Genomic DNA, 21,994 nt, shown 5'->3' with positions numbered 1-21,994 from the left:
CACTGTTACACTCATCTATGTTTAGCAGAGTCAGAAACCCAGTGAAGAGACTGTGAGAGTTAATTGAATGAAGCTGTGAAGTTGAAGTCAATTGGTATTTTGAGATGATAAGATGTTTCGATTCCCATGCTATAGTACAACTGCCATGCTGTGCTGCATACAGGGAGTGTAGTTGCAAAGGATAGATATGTATGAAAATTTTCAGGGCTAGAGCTACTTATGCCCTTTGAAATGAAGCCCCACCTGAGACAGAGCTCCAGGGTTTCTTGTTTGCCCTGCTGAGTTTTAATCTTGCCTTGTTCCAATATTCCCTCACTGTGACCACGTCCCTTTCTTTCTTTTATGGTGATATTTTAATTGTACTGAAATGTGATTTTATTTGAATGTTAATAAATAAAGTTGCCTGGGGGTCACAGCTAATAGCAAGCCATCGCAGAAGCTAGGCAGTGGTGGTACATGCCTTTATTCCCAGCTCTTGGGAGGCAGAGCTAGGCGGATCTCTGTGTGTTCAAGGATACAGCCAGCATGGAGACACACGCCTTTAATCTCAATACCAACCATAGAAGACCTGGAGGTCTGTACAGAAAGGCAGTGATGAGGCAGTCATGTGGTTGGGTTTACAACCAATGAGAAGGCAGAACAGAAAGTCTATATAAAGACAAACACACAGGAAGTAGCTCTCTTGGCTGAAGAGGATAGCTGCAGAGTGAAGGGTAAGGCTCTTAGCTCTGACCTCTTGGGCTTTCATCTTTGCACTGGTTCTGTGTTTCTTATTGAATAAGACGGTTACTTCTACACTCAAAGAATAGGTGGCCATCAAATACAGGAAGAAATATTTTTAAGCCAGCTGCCGTCTGGACTGGTTGGAGCTGGTTAGCAGTGGTCTTGGAGCTAACCCTAACCCTAACTCCAGTTATGGAGACAGGATTTCATCCCAGAGAAATAAAGTAGATGGATATAGAGCTTGTTATGTCTAGAGTTATTCCTGCCTTGAATGTCTGCTGGAACTATAGCTGAACTGATATAATTTTGTCTCAGAGGAATAAAATTAACAGACATAAGAACACAGTGTATGTAGTTTTTTCCCTGATATCCCACGACGGACATAGCAAATCCCCCTTGGAACCTGAGAGTTCTGTCCAGCTGCCCAGCTCATAGTCATGCTAATGACTAACTTCTATGCTTTCAGCCTCATCTTCATGCTCTGTACCCTCTTTCTCTATCTCTGCTACTCTCTACTCCTGGCACTCAGAAAACTCTACTGGAGATCTGCTTACTTTCTAAGGAACCTCTGTTGTCCTTTCTTGCCATGCTGTTCTGTCCTTGTCTACAGAAAATTCCTGCCCTTTCTTTCCCTGGGCACGTGATTCTCTGCCTCCTCAGGAATGTTGTTTTATCTTTCACCTTGATATGTAAAACCCTCTTTTGTTTTTAGTCAAAATGCTCTGGAGATCCACTAGGCCTCCTCAAGATGAGAGGATGGTCTGAGCTTCATTAGCACAGGAAACAAAGCTAGGCATCTCCCGCCAGCTTGTCTCCTAAGCTCAGCAGGGCAGTTAGTAACTTAGTATGTACAGCAGGTCTGGGGAACTGAATTGTTTACCAATTGGTCTGGGCATGCAAGGATTTCATAGCAGAAGACAGCTGGAATATTAAAGGCTGGGTAACACCAAATATTCATAATAAATGGCTTTGCCTTTGGACAGACCTTTGGCCGGTCAAAGTTCAGCTTTAATATACAGCTAAATCTCTATGATATATTTTTGTAGCCCACAAGATTTTCCTGTTCCTGCCTGGCCCACAGTCAGGACAAATCTTTCTCCCCCACCAATCCCGCAGCCACTCAGACCCAATCAAACACACAGAGACTTATATTACTTATAAATTGTATGGCTGTGGCAGGCTTCTTGCTATCTAGTTTTTATATTTTAAATTAACCCATTTCTGTTAATCTATACATTGCCACATGTTCTGTGGCTTTACCTGTTGCCTTTACATGTTGCTCCCTGGACAGCAGGCTGGTGTCTTCTGACTCAGTCTTCCACTTCCTAGAATTCTCTTCTCTGGTTGTCCCGCCTATCCTATATTTCCTGCCTGGCTACTGGCCAATCAGCATTTTATTTATCAATCAATCAGAGCAACACATCCACAGCATCCACAGCAGTGGACCACTAAAGAAGTTCTGAGCCACCATTGCTCCAGCATGTATTGCAGATAGGACGGTGTGATTCTAATGTTTTGTGGCTGGCTTGGTGTGCCAGTTCCACTACTGGGAGCCTTATGTGGTTACAGAAGATGGTTGAGTCTGCCTCTGTATTCTTGATTACTAAGAGTCCTCACTAGGGCCACCCTTATAGATTTCAGGAGTTTGCACTGCACTGTTTCCATGTGTCTGCTAAAATTTCCCCCATTTTAGTCATTTCTCCCTGTTTTTCTCCACTCTGTCCCTTCCTTACTCATCTAACCAGTCTTGTTCCCATCACCACCTACCTCCATTATATTCATAAAATCTATTCTATATCCTCTTTTCGGGGAGAACTATGCATCTCTCCTAGAGCCATTCTTGTTATTTAGCCCTACTGCATGTGTGCATTATATTGTGATTAATTGTGTTTTCTGTGATTGTACTTTATTTATTTGCTAATATACACTTATACATGAGTAAACCATGTTTGTCTATGTCCTTCTGGGTTGCCTTACTGAGGATAGTAAAGAACTCAAGAAACTAGACAACAATAAACCAAAGAGTCCAATTATAATGGGGTACACTTCTAAACTGAATTCTCAATAGAGGAATCTAAAGTGGCTGAGAAACATTTGAAGAAATGTTCAGCATCTTTAGCCATCAGGGAAATGGATATGAAAACTACTTTGAGATTTCATCTTACACCTGTCGTAATGGTTAAGAACAATAACACATGTGACTGCTAATGCTGACAAGGACATGGAGCAAGGGGATTTATTCCTTTCACTTGTATAGCCACTGTGGAAATCAATATGCAATTTTCAGAAAATTGGGAATCAATCTACCTCAAGACACAGCTATACCAGTCTTGAGCATATACACCAAAGATGCTACTCCATTTTACCACAATGACACTTGTTCAACTATCTTCATAGCTGCTTTATTCATAATAGCCAGAAACTGCTATGTCTGTAATAGTTTGTGTTGATTGATAATTGATGTGGGAAGGCTCCTCCACTGAAGGGTCAATGTCCCTAAGAAAGTGGGCCTTGGCTGGAAAAGAGAGCTATCTGAGCACGAGACAGTGAGTTGGCAAGAGAGAAACCAGGAAACAATCTTTGCCCTCAAAACTCCCAAAATGATGGAGTGTCATCTGACACAAACTGTCAAATAAACCCATTCATTGCCTGACATACTTTCGTTTGGAGGATTTAAACACACCACCATAAAAGCAAGTTTAAAAACAAGGAACACCTAAGGCAATTTTATGACTAGCTAGAACCTGAGAATGTTGTCTTTTGGAACAATATGGAAGATATCAGGACTTTAGGTGCCACAAACCATAGAAAGTTGTACACAGATCTTAACTGGCTGTTCTTATAGGACCAGAAAGATGAGAATGTTAAGAGTAATAGTAGAAAGTGGAGATTGAAATCATAGGATTTCAGCTGAAAATAGAATCTATAAAAATTAAGGTAGATGTCATTTGTGTAACATTTGTTTCCAAAATCCTATTTTGCCCATATTCTGGAAATGTAGTAATGCAGAAATAAAAAATAGTAATGGGCTAGTTCCTTAAATGTAATATTGAATCTGTTGGATGGTTACTACTGATGACTCATTTAGGTCTACAGTGGAAAAAAAGCAAGTGGGGCAGAAATAAATGAAAATGAAATGGTAGTTTCAGAGGGCAGTCAAATACTGAAACAGACAGGAATTTTCAAGTTTATCACCATTATAGAGAAGGCCCTTGCTATGGAAGTTAGCCTAGCAAGGTGCTCTAAAGGTAAGACTACATTCAGCTTCAATTTATGGAAGGAATGAGCAAAGGAATTTATAGTCCCAGGAAGCAATTTTATAGAAAACCTGAAGTGTCTGTGGTCTAAGCATGTTTGTGTTCATCCCAATTATGAAGTAAAATTTGCAGGATTCCACATCATGTGCTTGTCCTGGAAACAAGAAAGAATCAAAATTCCTAGTTTGTGGTTACAGTTTAGCATCTATGTTTGGGCATATTGTTATGGGCATCTATGGTTGGCAGTGTCAGAAACCTAGTGAGGAGACTGTGAGAGTCCATTGCATGAAGCTGTAGGATTGGAGCCTACTGCTGTTGGTTATTTTTTTCAGTCCTTACTCTTTGGGGGGCCTGCCACCCAGTTCTCAAATAAATAACACACACTGAGGCTTATTCTTTCTTACAAATGCTTGGCCTTAACTTGGCTTATTTCTAGCCAGCTTTTCTCAACTTAATTTATCCCATCTACATTTTGGCTCTGGTCTTTTATTTTACTCTATTCTGTGTTCCTTTATTTCTAACTCCTTGCTGTACCGTGTACCTGGGTGGCTGGTCCCTGGTGTCCTCTACTTTTCTTTCCCCTTCTTCCTCTTTTCCTACCATATTTCTCCTTTCATTTATTCTTTCTGCCTGCCAGCCCTTCCTATCATTTACTGCGCAGTTATTGGTCATTAACTCTTAATTAGACCAATAAAATATTTTAGACAGACAAGGTAACATAGCTTCATAGAGGTAAACAGTTGCAACATAAAAGAATGCAACACATATTTTCATCATTCAAACAATTCTTCCATAGCACAGACAACTATAACACATCTTAAAATAATATTCCATAACAACCTGGGTTTCAATTTGAGACCACAAGATTTTGAGATACCTTAGCTATGAGACATCTTCTCAGGAGAGCTCACAGCATATAAGGAGTGAAAGTAACCAAAGAGAGAATTGCAGGGATAGGACCATCAAAGCACTTTGAAACTGAAGCCCCATGCATCTGAGATAGAGATATAGGATGTGATATTTATCCTGCTGTGCTTCGGGCTTGCCTTGGTCCAATCTTCCCTCACTATGTCCACATTTCTTTATTTTGGAATGTGAATGACATTCTGGCCTGTTGTATATTGTAAAGATGTAACTCATTTTCTGATTTTACAAGATGTCACTGTCAAAAGATCATCTTGACTGTCAGAAGAGACTTTGACATTTGAACAGTGTAGGGACTGTTGCAGACTATGAGGGTCATTGAAGTAACTAAATGCATTTTCTTCTTGGATGACCATGAGCATATCATTTCCTGGGGGTCAGAATGTAGTTGAGTGAATGAAAAACCACCCAGATAGGATGATTTACTTAATCACATGTCTGTCCTTGGTGACGTTCTTTCAATTGCTTGTGAAACATTTAGTAGGAAGAGATATACTATATGAAATTCCTAATTTGGAGTGTAATATCCATTTCTACAGCCTTAATACATTTCCTGTTCTTTGTCTACTGTGTTGTTGAAATTAATCTAATCCAGTTTCCTCGTATTTCCATGCTGTCACCACCATTACAGAATCTAACTCTATGTCAAATAAGATTCAGTAGAAGCAATTGCTATTCAGTGTTAAGGCACTTTGGTAGCTTACTCTTTTAATTTTTTGTTGTTTTTTAAGACAAGTTTTGTCTGTGTAGCCCTGGCTGTTCTGAAAGGAGGTCTGTACACCAGGCTGGCCTTGAACTCAGAGATCCTCTTGACTCTGGGTCTCAAGTCCTGGGATCAAAGGTGGGCCAACATTTATGGCTTTTTAGTTTTTATATTATTTGGTAATGGAATGGGCCTGGGATGTAGGTTTTTGCACATATCAAGCATATGCTGTTGTATTGAGCTTCACCCATATTTTGAATTTTAAAATTTTTCAGAGGGTATCATTCTGTTTCTCAGCATGGCATGTATGTGTGATGTTAATATTGACTGAGCAGATGGGTGATGGTGCTGTGCATGCTGTGAATGTGTTGTTCTCATTGGTTGGTAAATAAAATGCTGATTGGCAGCAGCTGCAGGCAGGAGCCAAGTGAGCATGAGGCAGGAGGCAGGGTAGGCAGTTTACAGGGTCTGGGAGAGGTGAAATGAAGTCCAGTGATGCTCTCTGGAGAACTCTGCTCTGTCTGCCTCCAGCATTCAGGATCCAGGAACCCAGAGAGCCAGCACATCTGGATCTCAGGTCTTAAGAGCTCCTATCTTGGCCCTGCCTCATAGGTGTGATAGTTACCAGAAGCCTCAATGGGAGGGGTAGTACTTCCAGGTCAAAGCTGAAACAGCTACACACTACACTGAGCCTTCTGAGTCATTGGATTGCAGGTGCATGACCTTCCTGCCTGTTTTGTTTTGAATTTTTAAATGAAAATGAGTACTTTACTTGTATGCATGGATATGTACCACAAGCGTGCATCACACTGATCAAAGGATGGTTTCAGAAGCCCTGAACTTGGAATAATGGATAGTTGTAATCCCCCATATAAGTACTGACAATTGAACCCACCTCTTTGCAAGAACAACAAAAGCTCTTTACTACTTAGCCATTTCCCCTACCCTATGTTGATTATTTATGATCAACATTTACATTGCTAATGTTTTCATTTGTCCATTTGTAACTATTACAACATGCAATTCTATTTAGTAAAATTTTACCAATGTTACAGTTTGAATTAGGGCACTTCAGGTTTCTGGAAGATGAATACAGAAGTGGAGGGAATGCATAACTCTTTGTAGGATTCTCAGTAAAAAATCTATGTGTTCCTTCTATCTTTTTTGTTGGGTTAACTAATTTTTGCAAGGGAGACAGGATCTTACTATGTACTTCTGGCCATCCTGGACCTGATTGCATAGACTAGGCTGGCATTCAACTCAGAGGCATATACCTAGCTCTGTCTTTTGAGTGTTAAGGTTAAAATTAAGAGCCAATACACCCAGCTTGTCCATCTTATTCATCTTCTTTGTAGTTTGTAATTGTTCATACAATTTCTCTCATGTGTACTCTGTACTGTGGATTTGTTTATTTGTCTCTTCATGTTTGTTAATAGGCATTTCTCTTGCAAGGTGATATGTCATTCAAAGGGTACATAAATGACAGAGGTGACCCTTTTATTCAATTTCCTTCTAAAGTGACTTGGTAATTACATTATAATGTCTGTCATGGAGTGAGAGTAGAGAGCACCAGAAGTATATGACTGTACTGTCAAAGAAGCATACATTTACAATATTGTCAGTATAATGTTTTCTGTTCTATATATGTATGGGATGTTTTAGAATACAGTGACCTATGATGATGTGCATATTGACTTCACTTGGGAAGAGTGGACTTTGCTGGATCCTTCCCAGAAGAATCTCTACAAAGATGTCATGCTGGAGACCTACAGAAACCTCACTATTATAGGTAAGACTGTACTTTTTCTCATGTTTTATAGTAAGGGTACAACTATTCCTTGGCTTTGGATCCTCCTCTGTAATTTGATTGAGAAAGAATGAGTTGAGTAAATAAGTCATTGTTCTAAGATTCACTGAAGATAATAACTTAAATTTTACAAAGTGTTTAATAATATACATTTTTCTGGTGCTATATTTTAGGATACAGTTGGGAAGACCATAATACTGAAGAACATTGTCAAAATTCTAGAAGACATGAAAGGTAATTGTCTTGTGCAAGCAGATACAAATGTGCATCTGAAGAAATTGTAATATGTCCTGGATGTTTTAAACAAAAGCAGCAGTATTAATAAGCACCACTTAAAGTGCATTGATGATTACTAAATTCTCACAAAACCATATACCTCAATTTTATATAGGTGGATTACATATGCAAGGCATTTTTTTTAAAGAAAGGAGACAATGCCTTAACGGATATCACCATTTGAATCATAGCACTATGAGAGCTCTGCTGTAGAACTACCAATCCATTTATTTCATCCTACTCATATTACAAAAAGTATACACATTGAAGAAGTGATAAGTATATCTCCAAAACATTCTAGTAAGCAAAGAGTTCATAGTAAAACTCATATTGCTCATATACTTGTTGTGGTTATGCTATATAGTGAGAGGGATAGAGTCAAGAGCCAAGGGGCAGTTGTTGTGGAGAAACTAATCCCTATACCACAAGTCTATGAGGACAAAAAGTAAAATAAACAGAAAGTTTTCCTGTGCCCCACCTAGTCTGCAGCCACTCAGACCCAAGTAAGCACACAGAAGCTTGCTTATTTTAATTAAAATTGTTTGGTCATTAGCTCAGGCCTATCACCAACTAGCTCTTACACTTAAACTAACTCATTTCTGTTTAATCTATATGTTGCCATGTGTTCCAGGGCCTTACCTGTGTGCCATTACATGCTGTCCCTGGACAGCAGGCAGGAGTCTCCTCACTCATCCTTCCTCTTCCCAGAATTCTCTTTTTCTGTTTATCTCACTTATACTTCCTGCCTGGCTACTGCCCAGTCAGCATTTTATTTATCAGCCAATCAGAGAAACACATCCATAGTATAGTATACAGAGTGATATCACCCATTATTTCCCCTTTTCTTTCTATTTAAAAGGAAGTTTTTAACTTCAACATAGTAAAGTTACATATAATAGAACAGTTATCAAGCAAGAATTACACTTACAATATCTAATCTATTTGTATTTTGTAAAATTAAAAAACATATTCTATTCTAAATTTGTGAGTCTAAATTTTGATATCTAATTTATTTTTTATTATAACCAAGGAAAATTTTCACTATATCTATCTAGTCTTCAACTACATCAAAGACCTCGGAAGGATATAATATTACCTAAGTAAACAGGAAGTGCACTTTAAGCAACTTCCAAAAATCTAGAATGAAAGAGACAGCTGGCTGCCTGGACAGTCACCCAAAGTTCTTCTGAAATGTTGGGGCATCCATTTTCAACCCATAGGCCCAGAGTCTCTCAGTCACTTCTCTCTGTGTCCTGTAGAATGTCTGGCTGTTTCTTCTGCAAAGCAGGAACCTGAAGAACCATTTTATCTTGCAAAGTTCAGTGGTCACCTTCCTATGGGTCCTGCAAGTCCAGTCGATAAAACATTCTTTCACACAGTGCAGGCAAGAATAATTTCTTGCCCAAATGACTATTTTTGCCAAGAAGAAGATAAACTCCATATGGAGTGTCTTTGACGTTCATCCTCCTCTCTGAAGTAAATTGGTGCTGCTGGGAGCATATGTGTCTCATTGTCCAGGAAAGTCTAAGTTTTTAAAACATTTTAAATCCCATATTCTGTAGGTCTTTGAAGTGTTTGAAGACTATCTACTTAATTGAATTATATCTATGCATACCTAGAAAACTTAACATGACTATAAGTTTGACTGTAATAGAAGACTAATTGTTAATCTGTATTTCTTAATTATCCATTACAACTTAAATGAGTTACATAAACATAATACCTTAAACAATAGTGGAAATAAATATATAGTATAACAAAATCTACTCTAAATTTATATCAATAAACTAAAATCTATAGCAATGTAACACATTTTAAACAAATTGCTCTTTAAAAGTAGGTTCAATAATCCTTTTATCTTATCATATCTATATCCTATATTTCCATATCATATCCCCCTTTCTTCTTTTAGAAATATATTGACTATGACCAATAACAATTTGTAACCAACAACCTAAACACAGACAAACATCCATAATCTATTTTTTTGGGAATGTGGGTGTAGTTTTCTAGGTGACTTCCTGCTGATAAAGGGTGTTATATTCTTATGGGGATACAAAGAAAATTTTAGGATTATGGTCAAGTTCTGACTGGAGTATTCTCTGGGGCTGTATTCTCTGAGCCAGTTGCCTTGAAGTTGATTTTGGATGTTAGATGATTTATGCCATGGTGTCATTGGAGATCTTTCAGGGGGTCTTGGCTGGTCAAACCATATTAGCCTGGAAGCAATCCACAAGTTCTCATCTACTGTGGAAATAAAAGCAAAACCTCTTTTCCAAATCAGTGTATCCATAAACATAAATTTTGAAATCGAGATAACTTTAAAGTATATATATTGATTAACTCAGCAGTTTTTACAATCAAATGTCTCTCTGCAATTAAAACCCCAAACATAATATAATCCAGATTTTCTGTGTAATATCCATCCTTATGTGGCTTATATTTATACTACCTTTACTGTTTCTTCAAAGAGTTTTTTAAAAAAACCTCTTTCTTTATATAACTGTGTATATTCCTTTTCTTCTCTCTTCCACATCTATGTACATTTTTACACACAATGTAAACTGTTTAGGGTTTATCCCATCTACGTTTGCCTTATTTTGAATCTATAATCCTTATCTGGACAGGAGAGACATTAAACTGCTAAACTGCATGGCTAGGACAAAAAGTGGCAGGCTTGGCTGCTGACTCCACCCATTTCAGGTTTTCAGCATGGCGGAGGTAATTCACCTCCAGCTCTGGTTCATGTGTACCACCAGCTCTTGGAAAAACTGGATCTATGCCTCCATTAAGGCAGTGTGTGGCCCAGAAACCTTTTTTTCTTTCTTTCTATTTTTCTCCTCTATATTAGCAAGAGCTATATCTGCCATGCAGCATACTGCACAGCTTGGAGATTCCTTTCTTGTAGTGTGGTGGAAATCCGCCATGCTGCAGGTCAACAACACACTCTGTTGTGAACCCATCGTATTGTAGCTCATGGCTTGTCTAAGATACACAATTATGAAGCTGTTTTTAGCTCTATTTTAGAATCTTATTTTTTAAAACTTTCACACGTCTTAGGTGGAAATTCTCACCCTATGACTTGGCTCCATTTGTAGCTGAAAGTTTTCCTGTGTCCTTCCCAGTCTGTAGCTGTTCAGACCACAGTAAACACACAGAGCCTTATATTAATTTATACTGCTCACCCATTAGTTCAGGTCTACCTCTGACTAGCTCTTACACTTAAGCTACCCCATGGCTGATAATCTATATGTTGCCACATGTTCTGTGACTTTACCTGTGTGCCATAACATGCTTCTTCCTGGATGGCAGGATGGTGTCTCCTCACTCAGCCTTCCTCTTCCCAGAATTCTCTTTGTCTGCTTATCCTGCTTATACTACTGTTATTTACCAACCTATCAGAGCAACGCATTCACAGCATACAAAGTGACATCACCCATCTGTCAAACTGAGTTCAATGTGGAAATCTTTTATTTGTTTTTCTTCTTTTACTAGGGATATCACATGTCACTTTGGATACAAGCCATTTGAGCATAGGGATACAGAAAGACATAACAATCTCTTTCTCAAAACAATTAAAAGATGTGTAGCAGTTTCCACATTGAATACACTTGGTGAATTTGATTCAAGTATACAAGTAATTGGTCTCTAGCTTCATTGTTAAGACATCAACAAACTCACATTACAGAAAAGGCATATGAGTACTAGGACTGTGTAAATGCAAATGAATGTAAACACTGCGGTGAAATCATAAAATCTGATTCCTCTTTACATTTGGAACAAATTGTAAACTTAAGTCAACAGAATGTTGAATGTGGTAAAGTTTTTACTTGTACCAATTATCCTTGCAGGCATGAAAGAAGCCAAACTGGAATGAAAACTTCTGTATATACTCAATGTGGTAAAGCCTTTGCATATGATAGTCAGCTTCAAAAGCATGAAAGAAGACATACTGGAGAGAAACCCCAAGAACGTAATCAGTGTAATAAATCCTCTGCATGTCACAATAATCTTCAAAGGCATCAAAGAACATATACTGGAGAGAAATGTTGTGAAGGTAATCAGTGTGTTAAAGCCTTGGCACAACACAGCCATCTTCAAATTCATAAAAGAACACATACTGGAAAGAAACCACATGAATTTAATCAGTGTGGTAAAGCCCTTGAACATCATGGTACTGTTCAACTGCAGAAAAGAACACATACTAGAGAGAAACTCTATGAATGCAATCAGTGTGGTAAAGCCTTTGCTCATTCCATTACTCTTCAAAGGCATAAAAGAACACATACTGGAGAGAAACTCTATGAATGTAATCAGTGTGGTAAAACTTTTGCACTTCACAGTAATCTTCAAATGCATAAAAGAACACATACTGGAGAGAAACCCTTTGAATGTAATCAATGTGGTAAGACATTTACACAGCATGGTCATCTACAAGTACATAAAAGAACACATACTGGAGAGAAACCCTATGAATGTAATCATTGTGGTAAAGCCTTTGGTCATAACAGTACTCTTCAAAGGCATGAAAGAACACATACTGGAGAGAAACCCTATGAATGTAATCAATGTGGTAAAGCCTTTGCACGTCAGAGTCATCTTCAAATTCATAAAAGTACACATACTGGAGAGAAACCCTTTGAATGTAATCAGTGTGGTAAAGCCTTTGCACAACACAGTCGTCTTCAAGAACATAAAAGAACACATACTGGGGAGAGACTCTATGAATGTAATCAATGTGGTAAAGCCTTTGTACAACACAGTCATCTTCAAGGACATAAAAGAACACATACTGGTGAGAAACCGTATAAATGTAATCAATGTGATAAAGCTTTTGCATGTCAGAGTAGCCTGCAAAGCCACAAAAGTACACATACTGGAGAGAAACCCTATGAATGTAAGCAATGTGGTAAAGCCTTTGGACGTTATAGTGATCTTCACAGGCATAAAAGAACACATACTGGAGAGAAACCTTATGAATGTAATCAGTGTGGTAAAGCCTTTACACGCCCGAGTACTCTTCAAATGCATAAAAGAATACATACTGGAGAGAAACCCTATGAATGTATTCAGTGTGGTAAAGCTTTTGCACTTCACAGTAATCTTCAAATTCATAAAAGAACACATACTGGAGAGAAACCCTATGAATGTAATCAATGTGGTAAAGCCTTTGCACAACATAGTGATCTACAAGAACATAAAAGAATACATACTGGAGAGAAACCCTATGAATGTATTCAATGTGGTAAAGCCTTTGGTCATCGCAGTACTCTTCAAAAGCATAAAAGAACACATACTGGAGAGAAACCCTATGAATGTGATCAATGTGGTAAAGGTTTTGCACGTCAGAGTCATCTTCAAGTTCATAGAAGAACACATTACTCAAGAGAAAACCTTTGAATGTAATCAACATAAAGCCTTTGCACAACAGTCATCTTCAAGAACATAAAAAGAACACATACTGGGGAGAAACTATGAATGTAATCAATGTGGTAAAGGCTTTGCACAACACAGTCATCTACAGGGACATGAAAGAACATATTCTGGAGAGAAACCATATAAATGTAATCAATGTGATAAAGTCTTTGCATGTCAAAGTAGCCTGCAAAAGCATAAAAGTACACATACTGGAGAGAAACCCTATGAATATAATCAGTGTGGTAAAGCCTTTGCTTATCAGAATATTCTTTAATTGCATAAAAGAACACATAGTGGAGACAAACTCTATGAATGTAATCAGTGTGGTAAAACTTTGCATTTCCAAGTAACATTCAAGTACATAAAGAACACATGCTGTATAGAAACCCTATGAATGTACTCAATGTGATAAATCCTAGTGACAACACAGAGTAACCCTATAACTGTAAAACTTTTAGTGTGTAATTGATCTCTTAAAGCCTTTGAATATAACATAAGACTTTGATGATCTGACAAAACTCATACCAAAGGGAATCTGTATATTTATAAGAATTGGTATGATCTTCAGTCAACATATTTACATTCAATTATAAAAGATGATTCATTCTGGAGAAAAATTTGACACATGTAAATAATCTAAGAATTATGATGTCCCTCTTTATTTTTATAGCTGCAATCTTATATGGACAAAAGGCCTATGAACTTAAATGATAAAATAACCCTCTTAGATTTCATACTTTTCTTCAGTCACATGAGACAATGAATCCATGTGTAAAAGTTCATAGATTTGTATTATTGCTTTTTCTGTTGCTTTGATAAAATGTCATGTCTCAGTGAACTTACAAAGAGATTTTATTTGGCCCTTTCCAGAGCAATATATGAACCCTGTGAAAGTGGCATGGATACAAGTGTCAGACATGGCAGCTAAAGCAGGAGCCTAATAATTCATATTCTTTACTTGCACCATGAAGCAGAAAGTATAAATTGGAAATGGTATGCATATAAAATCTCTCATGCCAACCCCCAGTGACATATTTCATCCAGCAGGGCACCATTTTCTAAATCTTCCCAAATGATATCACAGACTAAAAATGACTGATTTCTATGACTTCAAGCCTGCATGCTTGCTTTCTGTTACATAAACCAATTCATAATGGAGGAAAACTCTGTAACCCTTTAGATGCCTCAAAACCCATGATACTGAAATTGCAGTAGAAAAACATTCATGATTGAAAAATAGTTTAAAGATTTGTTTTTACTTTAATTGTGCATATCTGTATGTCTTTGTGTTGGTAGGTATATGTGCATTCTGATTCTCAAAAAGGTTAGGTCCTTGGAGCTTCTTGCAGCAGGAATTATTGGAAGTCATCAAAAATTAGACTTTGGTCCAGGGAATGAACTTGTGTTAAAGGCTTGGCTATGTTTACATTCTTGTCAATATTTTAAATTTTTTATGGCATCCTGATGTCGGGAAATAGGTAGGTACTCATACAAAAGAAAATCCCTATTCATGTAAACAATTTGGTTAAAACATTAGACAGTACAATTTTCAGTTTCAAGAAAAAAATTCTTTCAAGTCTTTTTCATTGTAGCCTTGAAGTAAATAAATCATTAAACAAGTTTACTAAAGACTGATGTGAAGACCACATTGTGGATTCTATTTTGCAACATTTGAGGTACATATTGAAGTGTGTTATATGTGTAGCAAATTCTATTAGTGACATTTATTTTGTGGTATTTATATTCCTTCTGTGGCCCTTGTTATTCTTTTGTGCTTTGAATTAGAAAGACATATTTATCTGCTGCAATGTGTAGAATAAGATGGCTATCGTCTAAGTGGTCCATTTTCATGTAACTCTCAGGCAGCATGTGATTATACTTTTCAAGTAAGTGTGTCTGTGAAAGGGTGGTGGATTTTTGTTCCTCATTTTATTTTTTATATTTTTTTCACAAATTCCCTTGAAATGATGTTTATTATGCAGCCTGGCTTGAATGTCAGTAATTAGTCATTGATACATTAGAATTCAAGATCCTTGTGTGTCAATCTCCTGAGACAAGACTAAGGGAAGATGATGTATTTTCAATGATTTTTATTTTGTCAAAACATTTTAATGATGTTAATTTTAAAATACTTAACAGAGACTATACAAATCCTTAAATACTTCATATGTGTATCCAAAGAAACATTTTCATCTTTCTGGAAGAGGTGTAATAATTTATGTTAATCAGCAATCAACTGTATATTTCATAATATACAATTTTAGCAGGTTATCTTGAGCCAAGGAATACTGAATTTCCAACTAGTGGGCTCTCCTTTACACATATGTTCAATCCCTTCTTTCACTGTTAAGTCAGCTCAAATAGTTGAGGCACAGGTCATTGACTGTACATGAGTGTGTCAGGTTACAAAGCTCACCAGCTAACATACCCTATAGTGTCAAGTCAAACAGTTGTTTATTTAATGCCAGTCTTCTACCAGAAATGGTCTGCTCTTTCTCAAAGTCAGGATAGCTGTGTGCTTTTCAATTACATTTATATTTTAAAAATATCTACTATTAGTTTACATTTTTTGAGACATGGTTTCTCTGTGTAGCTTTGAAGCCTTTCCTGGAACTTGGTCTGTAGAAGAGGTTGGCCTTGAGCTCACAGAGATCCACCTGCCTTTTTCTCCCAAGTGCTGGGATTAAAAGTGTGCACTACCACTGCCTGGCTTAGTTTCACTTTTTTTTTTTTTTTGGTTTTTTGAGACAGGGTTTCTCTGTGTAGCTTTGCGCCTTTCCTGGAACTCACTCTGTAGACCAGGCTGGCCTCAAACTCACAGAGATCTGCCTGCCTCTGCCTCCCGAGTGCTGGGATTAAAGGCCTGCACCACCACCGTCTGGCTTAATTTCACTTTTTAAATTTGATTTTTTTTAATTATAGCATTGCTCTAGTGTATTGTTTCTTTTATTCTACATATTTCCCAATCATTAAGGATTTCTTTGCATTTTTCTCTGGTGCTATTTTGTTTTGTTTTTGTTTTTTGTTGTTTTGTTTTGTTTGTTTGTTTTCTATTTAGAGTACTTTCTTCTGTAGCTCCGGCATTCATCACACAATGTAATTGGGAATTGCTTTGATCATTTAATCCTGACTATGCTGTCAAGAACTGGGAAGACAGTCCTACCACTCCTTCTTTTCTGGGTTTTAACTGGTCAGTGAGAAAGAAAATTGACCAGTGAATGAATAGCCTCCCAACTCTTTGCCATTTATTTGGAACTTACAAGTCAGGAAACTTGGTGGTGGCCAGCCTTTTAAGCAAGGAAAACTGATCATAGGAAGGTTCCAATTGTTTGTTTTAAGATAGTGCTAAGCAACGAGAATTAAATAAAAGACATTTGAATAAAAACTGTGTAAAGATAATGAAATAAATTACTATTTCCTATGTATAATTGGTTAAACTAAACCTTAGAGAAAACAAAAGACATTTTTCATGTAATACATGGCCTCACTACTGTAACATTGCTTTTGGTTTTTAATGGGTGTATGTTGGTATTACAAAGAAACAGCAAATATATAACCAAGCAGCATTAAATTGATATATACAGCCTCCAGTACAACACAATAATCCTTTAAAATATAAAACTCTAGCTTATGATAGATCTTTACCCTGAGGGTCTCTCTACTCCGTGGATGAGCATCCCATTAACTTTTTTTCATTACAAACATGTGATCATTAACAGTATACAAAAAATGTGAATGAATATTTACATCCTAGCATTCTAATCTCTAACAGCCCTGGATAACATACGACTTACCTTTGGGTTATTTTAGATGCAGCCCACCCTTAGCTAAATTCTATTTTCTGTGATTATTTCCTAATCATTGGTAAATCCTTTATATCAACAATTTCACCCTTATATATCACAGCTTAGTAGTAAAATGCTACCCAGTATATAAGATGAGTATTTAACTTCAAATAAATCTTACATTTAAACATCAAATTCAATATGCTGACATTCTAGAAAACACTAGAAACTAGGCCCCTTTGAGTCTTGCAACCTGTCTAGGCCTTGGAAGGTTTTTCTAAGTCCCTGATATATTGAGAAAGAAGCAGAGCTCCTTCTCTAAAACATAGAATATGCTTTGTAGAGCTGATAAATATCTGGGGCCAGTTTCTTTGGGGCAGGGGTTTGCTTCTGATCATGAGAACCCACCTCTTTGTACACATGGGGCTGTGGTTATCAGTCCCGAGGCTACAGTGGACTTTGTTTATAATGTCCTTGAGTTACCCTGTGTTTCTCTTGTGTAACACTGTCTGATTTGCCTCCTTCTGAATTTGTATACTTCCTCTTGAAACTGAACCCATTGGTTTACATAACAAGTAACTTGCTGTTGAATTTGCCACAAACCTTAAGCCAGCCTGGGATAGGTATGTCCTAAGATTGGAAGCCAGGGCTGGGAACTATTGTGCTTTGTGATTTCAGCTCACTAGTCCTATCACTCAGGCCCTATTATCCATTCAGAGCCTCCAGCATACCCACCAATCAGATGGGAGGGCACTTCCAGGAGTCACAATTTTGACTCAGTTCATTTCCTGAGGAAGTCAGAAGTTGTCTTGTGTGCTGTGCCTTGGCCTCCATCATAGGGACAGTTCAGGTCACCTTGGCAGGTGCACCTTGGTGATTGAGGGACCAATGTGCTCATGTCAGGAGGAGTGACTGGCCATAATGAGTGAGGAGCTGCTGAGTGGGCTAGCTGCACTGAGGGAGCTGGTATGTTGGGTCCTTCCATTGTTGGATGGAAGGCAGTGCCTAGACAAAAGTTTGGCATGTTCCTGCTGGTCCTGCATGGTCCTTGTAACTCCCTGGGACAGGGTGGCAGCCTCAGAATAATGTCACTGTGCTGGCTGTGTCTGTGCAAAGCAATGGGAGCTGGACTGTGCTTAGAAATATCCTTGATTTTGACATAACTGTGAAATGATGTTGCCTGTAGTGCTTGTATTGTCACTATGGAAGGTAGATTTGCCAAACTTGGAGAGCCCTGGTCTCTGTAGTATCTTCCAGAAGTCCTGCAATTTTAACATGTAACATTCAGGTTTAGGATCCATCTGGAGTTAATTTTGAGCAGCTTGTAAATGGTATCTCAGGTTTAGAGTAGCACACCACTATTAAACTGTGATATAGAAGAGTAGAACTGATGATAATAGAATCCATAAGATAAGGATTTACTCATTCTTAGGAGACATTAAGTCGCAAAATAAAATTTAGGTATGGGAAGGCTTCATCCCAAATACCCCAAAAATAAGTATCATGCTAATCATTCCTATTAGAAAATAGTATGTTAAAATGGAAGTGTTTATTAACCAGGATTAACCAGGTTTAAAGCTACATTTCCATAACAAATGAGACAACCCTGATTTACAACCTGCAAGAGAGGACCATCCCTCCATTAAAAAACAGGCCTCTCGGCCGGGCGGTGGTGGCGCACGCCTTTAATCCCAGCACTTGGGAGGCAGAGCCAGGCGGATCTCTGTGAGTTCGAGGCCAGCCTGGTCTCCAAAGCGAGTTCCAGGAAAGGCGCAAAGCTACACAGAGAAACCCTGTCTCGAAAAAACCAAAAAAAAAAAAAAAAAAAAAAAAAAAAAAAAAAAAAAAAAAACCAGGCCTCTCAATGCTGCTCAAGTGAACAATAAAGGGTCACAATCAACATTAAGTCCTGGTGTATCATGAAGGTATATTTATTCTAGAAGAGCTACATCTCTACTCTTTTTGAAAAGCAGTTTTGAGTCAAGGTCTCCAGGATTGATTGAGTGGCATTGCCCTTCATTTCCTCCTTACTAACCAACCTAATTCTCAGATTACAAGTCTGCAGCACCAAAGAGTTCTCCATTTACCAGTGTGAGTCACATTGTGACTGTCCATTGCAGTAAGGGGGAAAAGATTTGTGAGTGGAGCATTGCATCTCTCTTCAGATTAGAAGAGGAGGAACAGTAGGGGAAACAGACTAGACAATAGCTAGATCACAGACTGAAGTTTAATGTAGTGATCTGCAGGAATCTCCATTATAAAGAAGGACCTCATGGGGTTGGGTAAATGACTTTCTGTGTATTTTCCCAGCATGTATTCATTCAAGGTGAATGACAACAGATAGAATTGGTGGGTGTGAAATTATGGGGTCAGATTCCAATTGGGAAACTCTCCTTTGCAGATATGTGCTGTAACATGAATCTTTTTTGTTTTTTTTTTTGGTTTTTCGAGACAGGGTTTCTCTGTGTAGCTTTGTGCCTTTCCTGGAACTCACTTGGTAGTCCAGGCTGGCCTCGAACTCACATAGATCCACCTGGCTCTGCCTCCCAAGTGCTGGGATTAAAGGTGTGCGCCACCACCGCCCGGCTTGTAACATGAATCTTAAAAGATCTTATTAATAAAAACAAACCTGGATCCAAGTATTGGCATGAATACTAAACGATCAGAGAAACTCAATAAGCCACATCCAACCTCACCTTGCCAACTTCTCAGCTGATCTTGTTTCCTCAAACTGAAAGCCTCTGAGTCCTCATCAGAATGGATCTCAGCTGAACTGCTGCTAAAAAGTCTCAAAGTTTAAAAGCCTAAAAGCCTCTAGTTCCTGGCCCTCATGACTTATATACCTTTCTGCTTCCTGCCATTAATTCCTAGGAGTAAAGGCATGTGTCTTTCCCAAGTAAGACATGAGATCTCAAGTCCTGGGATTAAAGGTGTGTGCCACCATGCCTGGCTCTGTCTTCTGTGTGGCCTTAAACTCACAGAGATCCAGATGGATTTCTGCCTCCAGAATGCTATGATTAAAGACATGTGCTAACACTGCTTAGCCTGTATGTTTAATATAGTGACTGTTCTGTTCTCTGACCCTGAATAAATTTATTGGGGTGTGCAATATATCAACCACAATGTGCAATCCTGGATGACACAGTTAGGTCCTCTCAGATGTTTAAGATGCAGGCCATTGCCTGTAAATCTGTGTCAGTTTTCAGCACTCAGTAGTTAATACCTTACATGGAACAAAATCATACAGTCTCTAATTAATGGTCTTCTCCCTACCAGGGAAGTGCCTACTCTGCTTCAAAGTCAGTATAGTTAAGTGTTTTTCCCTTTATGTTTATTATTTTAAAATATCAATTATTGGTATAATTTTTTAAATTTTATTTTCTTTGAATGCATTACTGCTCTAATCTCCATTTCTATTTTCCAATGTTTCCTGGTTCAAGAATTTCATTCACTTTTTTTCTTAAGTGCTATTAATTTGTTTATGTATACCAGTTTAGAGCAGTGGTTCACAACCTGGGGAATCACAACTCCATTTTGGAGATCAAATGACCACATAACAGGACTGGCTTAAGACCATCAGAAAACACAGATATTTATATTCATATCTGTAAAAAAATTATACTTATGAAGTAGCAGTGATAAGAATTTTATAGTTGAGGGGTCACCACATCATGGGAAACTGTGTTAAAGAGTCACAGCAATAGTAAGTTTGAGAACTGATTTTGATCAATGTCTCCTGTGGCTCAGGATTGCCTCACAATATGTTATTAAGAATTCCTTTGAACACCTAATCTTGCCTCTGCTACCCAGTGCTGGGAAAACAGTCCTGCAAATGCTTCCATGCAGGGCCTTGACTGGTCTTTGGGAAGAAAAATAGACCAGTGAATGAGTGTTGTCCAAGTTCTCCAGATTTTATTGTAAATTTACAGATTAAATGGGACCTTGTAAGAATTGAGTTCACTGACCAACTATAAAGCACATGTAGTCACAGCAGAGAATGTGATGAGAAAGAAGGAGGGTGAAAGCCTTCCAACTTTGACAGTAGTTGACATTAGCAATAAGTAGTGAGGAAATTAATTTTAGATGTTCCTTAAATATCCTGACTGGCCATTTCTCTGTAGCTAGAATTTTCCTTCCTGGCCCACAGTCAGGACAAATCTCTCTCACCCGCCAGTCCCACAGCCACTCAGACCCAACCAAGCTGACTTTGGAGATGTGTAAAAGTTAAAACCTTCCTTTTTGGAAAAAAAGAAAAGGGGAAGTGCTGTGGGATGTTCTGTATGGCAAATGTGTTGCTGATTAGTCAATAAATAAATCCCTGATTGGCCCATGGCCAGGCAGGAAGTATAGGCGGGACAAGGAGGAGAAGAGAGCTGGGAAGGAAGGCTGAGAGAGACACTGCCAGCCGCCATGATGAGAAACAGCATGTGAAGACGCCGGTAAGCCACGGGCCATGTGGCAAGGTATAGATTTATAGAAATGGATTAATTTAAGCTGTAAGAACAGTTAGCAAGAAGCCTGCCACGGCCATACAGTTTGTAAGCAATATAAGTCTCTGTGTTTACTTGGTTGGGTTTGAGTGGCTGTGGAACTGGCAGGTGACAAAGATTTGTCCTGACTGTGGGCCAGGCAGGAAAACTCTAGCTACATTTCTCGGTTTCACAGACCAGGCAATCAAGACTCTGAATAAAGAAGTGAATTTTCATGAAATCAAATTACTCTAGTTACACTAGGTCAAACTTAATAGAAGAACTGGATAAAATGGTGTGGCTCTATCTAATATGATTGTGTTTTCCACGTTTAAGATGCATACCCTGAGGGAAATAGCATAAGTAATACTTTGTGTGCTCTAATACAAATCCCTATTGTCTGAAGTACATGGCCATAAAACCTGTTTAAACATTTTAACAGAATTATTTGGGATTATATTTACATTATTTCCACTATGTCTTTTCTGCCTTCATCCCTTCCCATAGACCCTTCATTGTGCTCTAACCCATGAGCTCTTTTGTTTAACAACAGTCACTGTTTGCATGTGACCTTTGTTTGGCTGCCACACTCCCAGCTATGAAGCAAAGGGTTGGCTGCACTGGTCATTGAG

At 38.2% G+C, this 21,994-nt stretch overlaps 1 protein-coding gene across 3 annotated transcripts in view; it reads left to right on the top strand.

The window, feature by feature from the left end:
- LOC128120191 (zinc finger protein 431-like) overlaps positions 1-14,743 on the top strand; it is a 71,866-nt gene extending 57,123 nt beyond the window's left edge. For all 3 annotated transcript variants that reach the window (XM_052753886.1, XM_052753888.1, XM_052753887.1), the window contains 3 exons: positions 7,270-7,396; positions 7,588-7,648; positions 11,542-14,743. In XM_052753886.1, coding sequence (XP_052609846.1) covers positions 7,270-7,396; positions 7,588-7,648; positions 11,542-13,090 — 1,737 coding nt within the window. In that variant the 3' untranslated portion in view covers positions 13,091-14,743. The remainder of the gene's footprint in view (positions 1-7,269; positions 7,397-7,587; positions 7,649-11,541) is intronic.
- Positions 14,744-21,994: the final 7,251 nt, after the last annotated feature.

This window comes from Peromyscus californicus, unplaced genomic scaffold, assembly GCF_007827085.1.
Source record: "Peromyscus californicus insignis strain IS unplaced genomic scaffold, ASM782708v3 Scaffold_27__1_contigs__length_724164, whole genome shotgun sequence".
Lineage (NCBI taxonomy): Eukaryota > Metazoa > Chordata > Mammalia > Rodentia > Cricetidae > Peromyscus > Peromyscus californicus.
The sequence above is the reverse complement of the archived record's forward strand: the minus strand, read 5'-3'. Positions and strand labels throughout refer to the sequence as shown.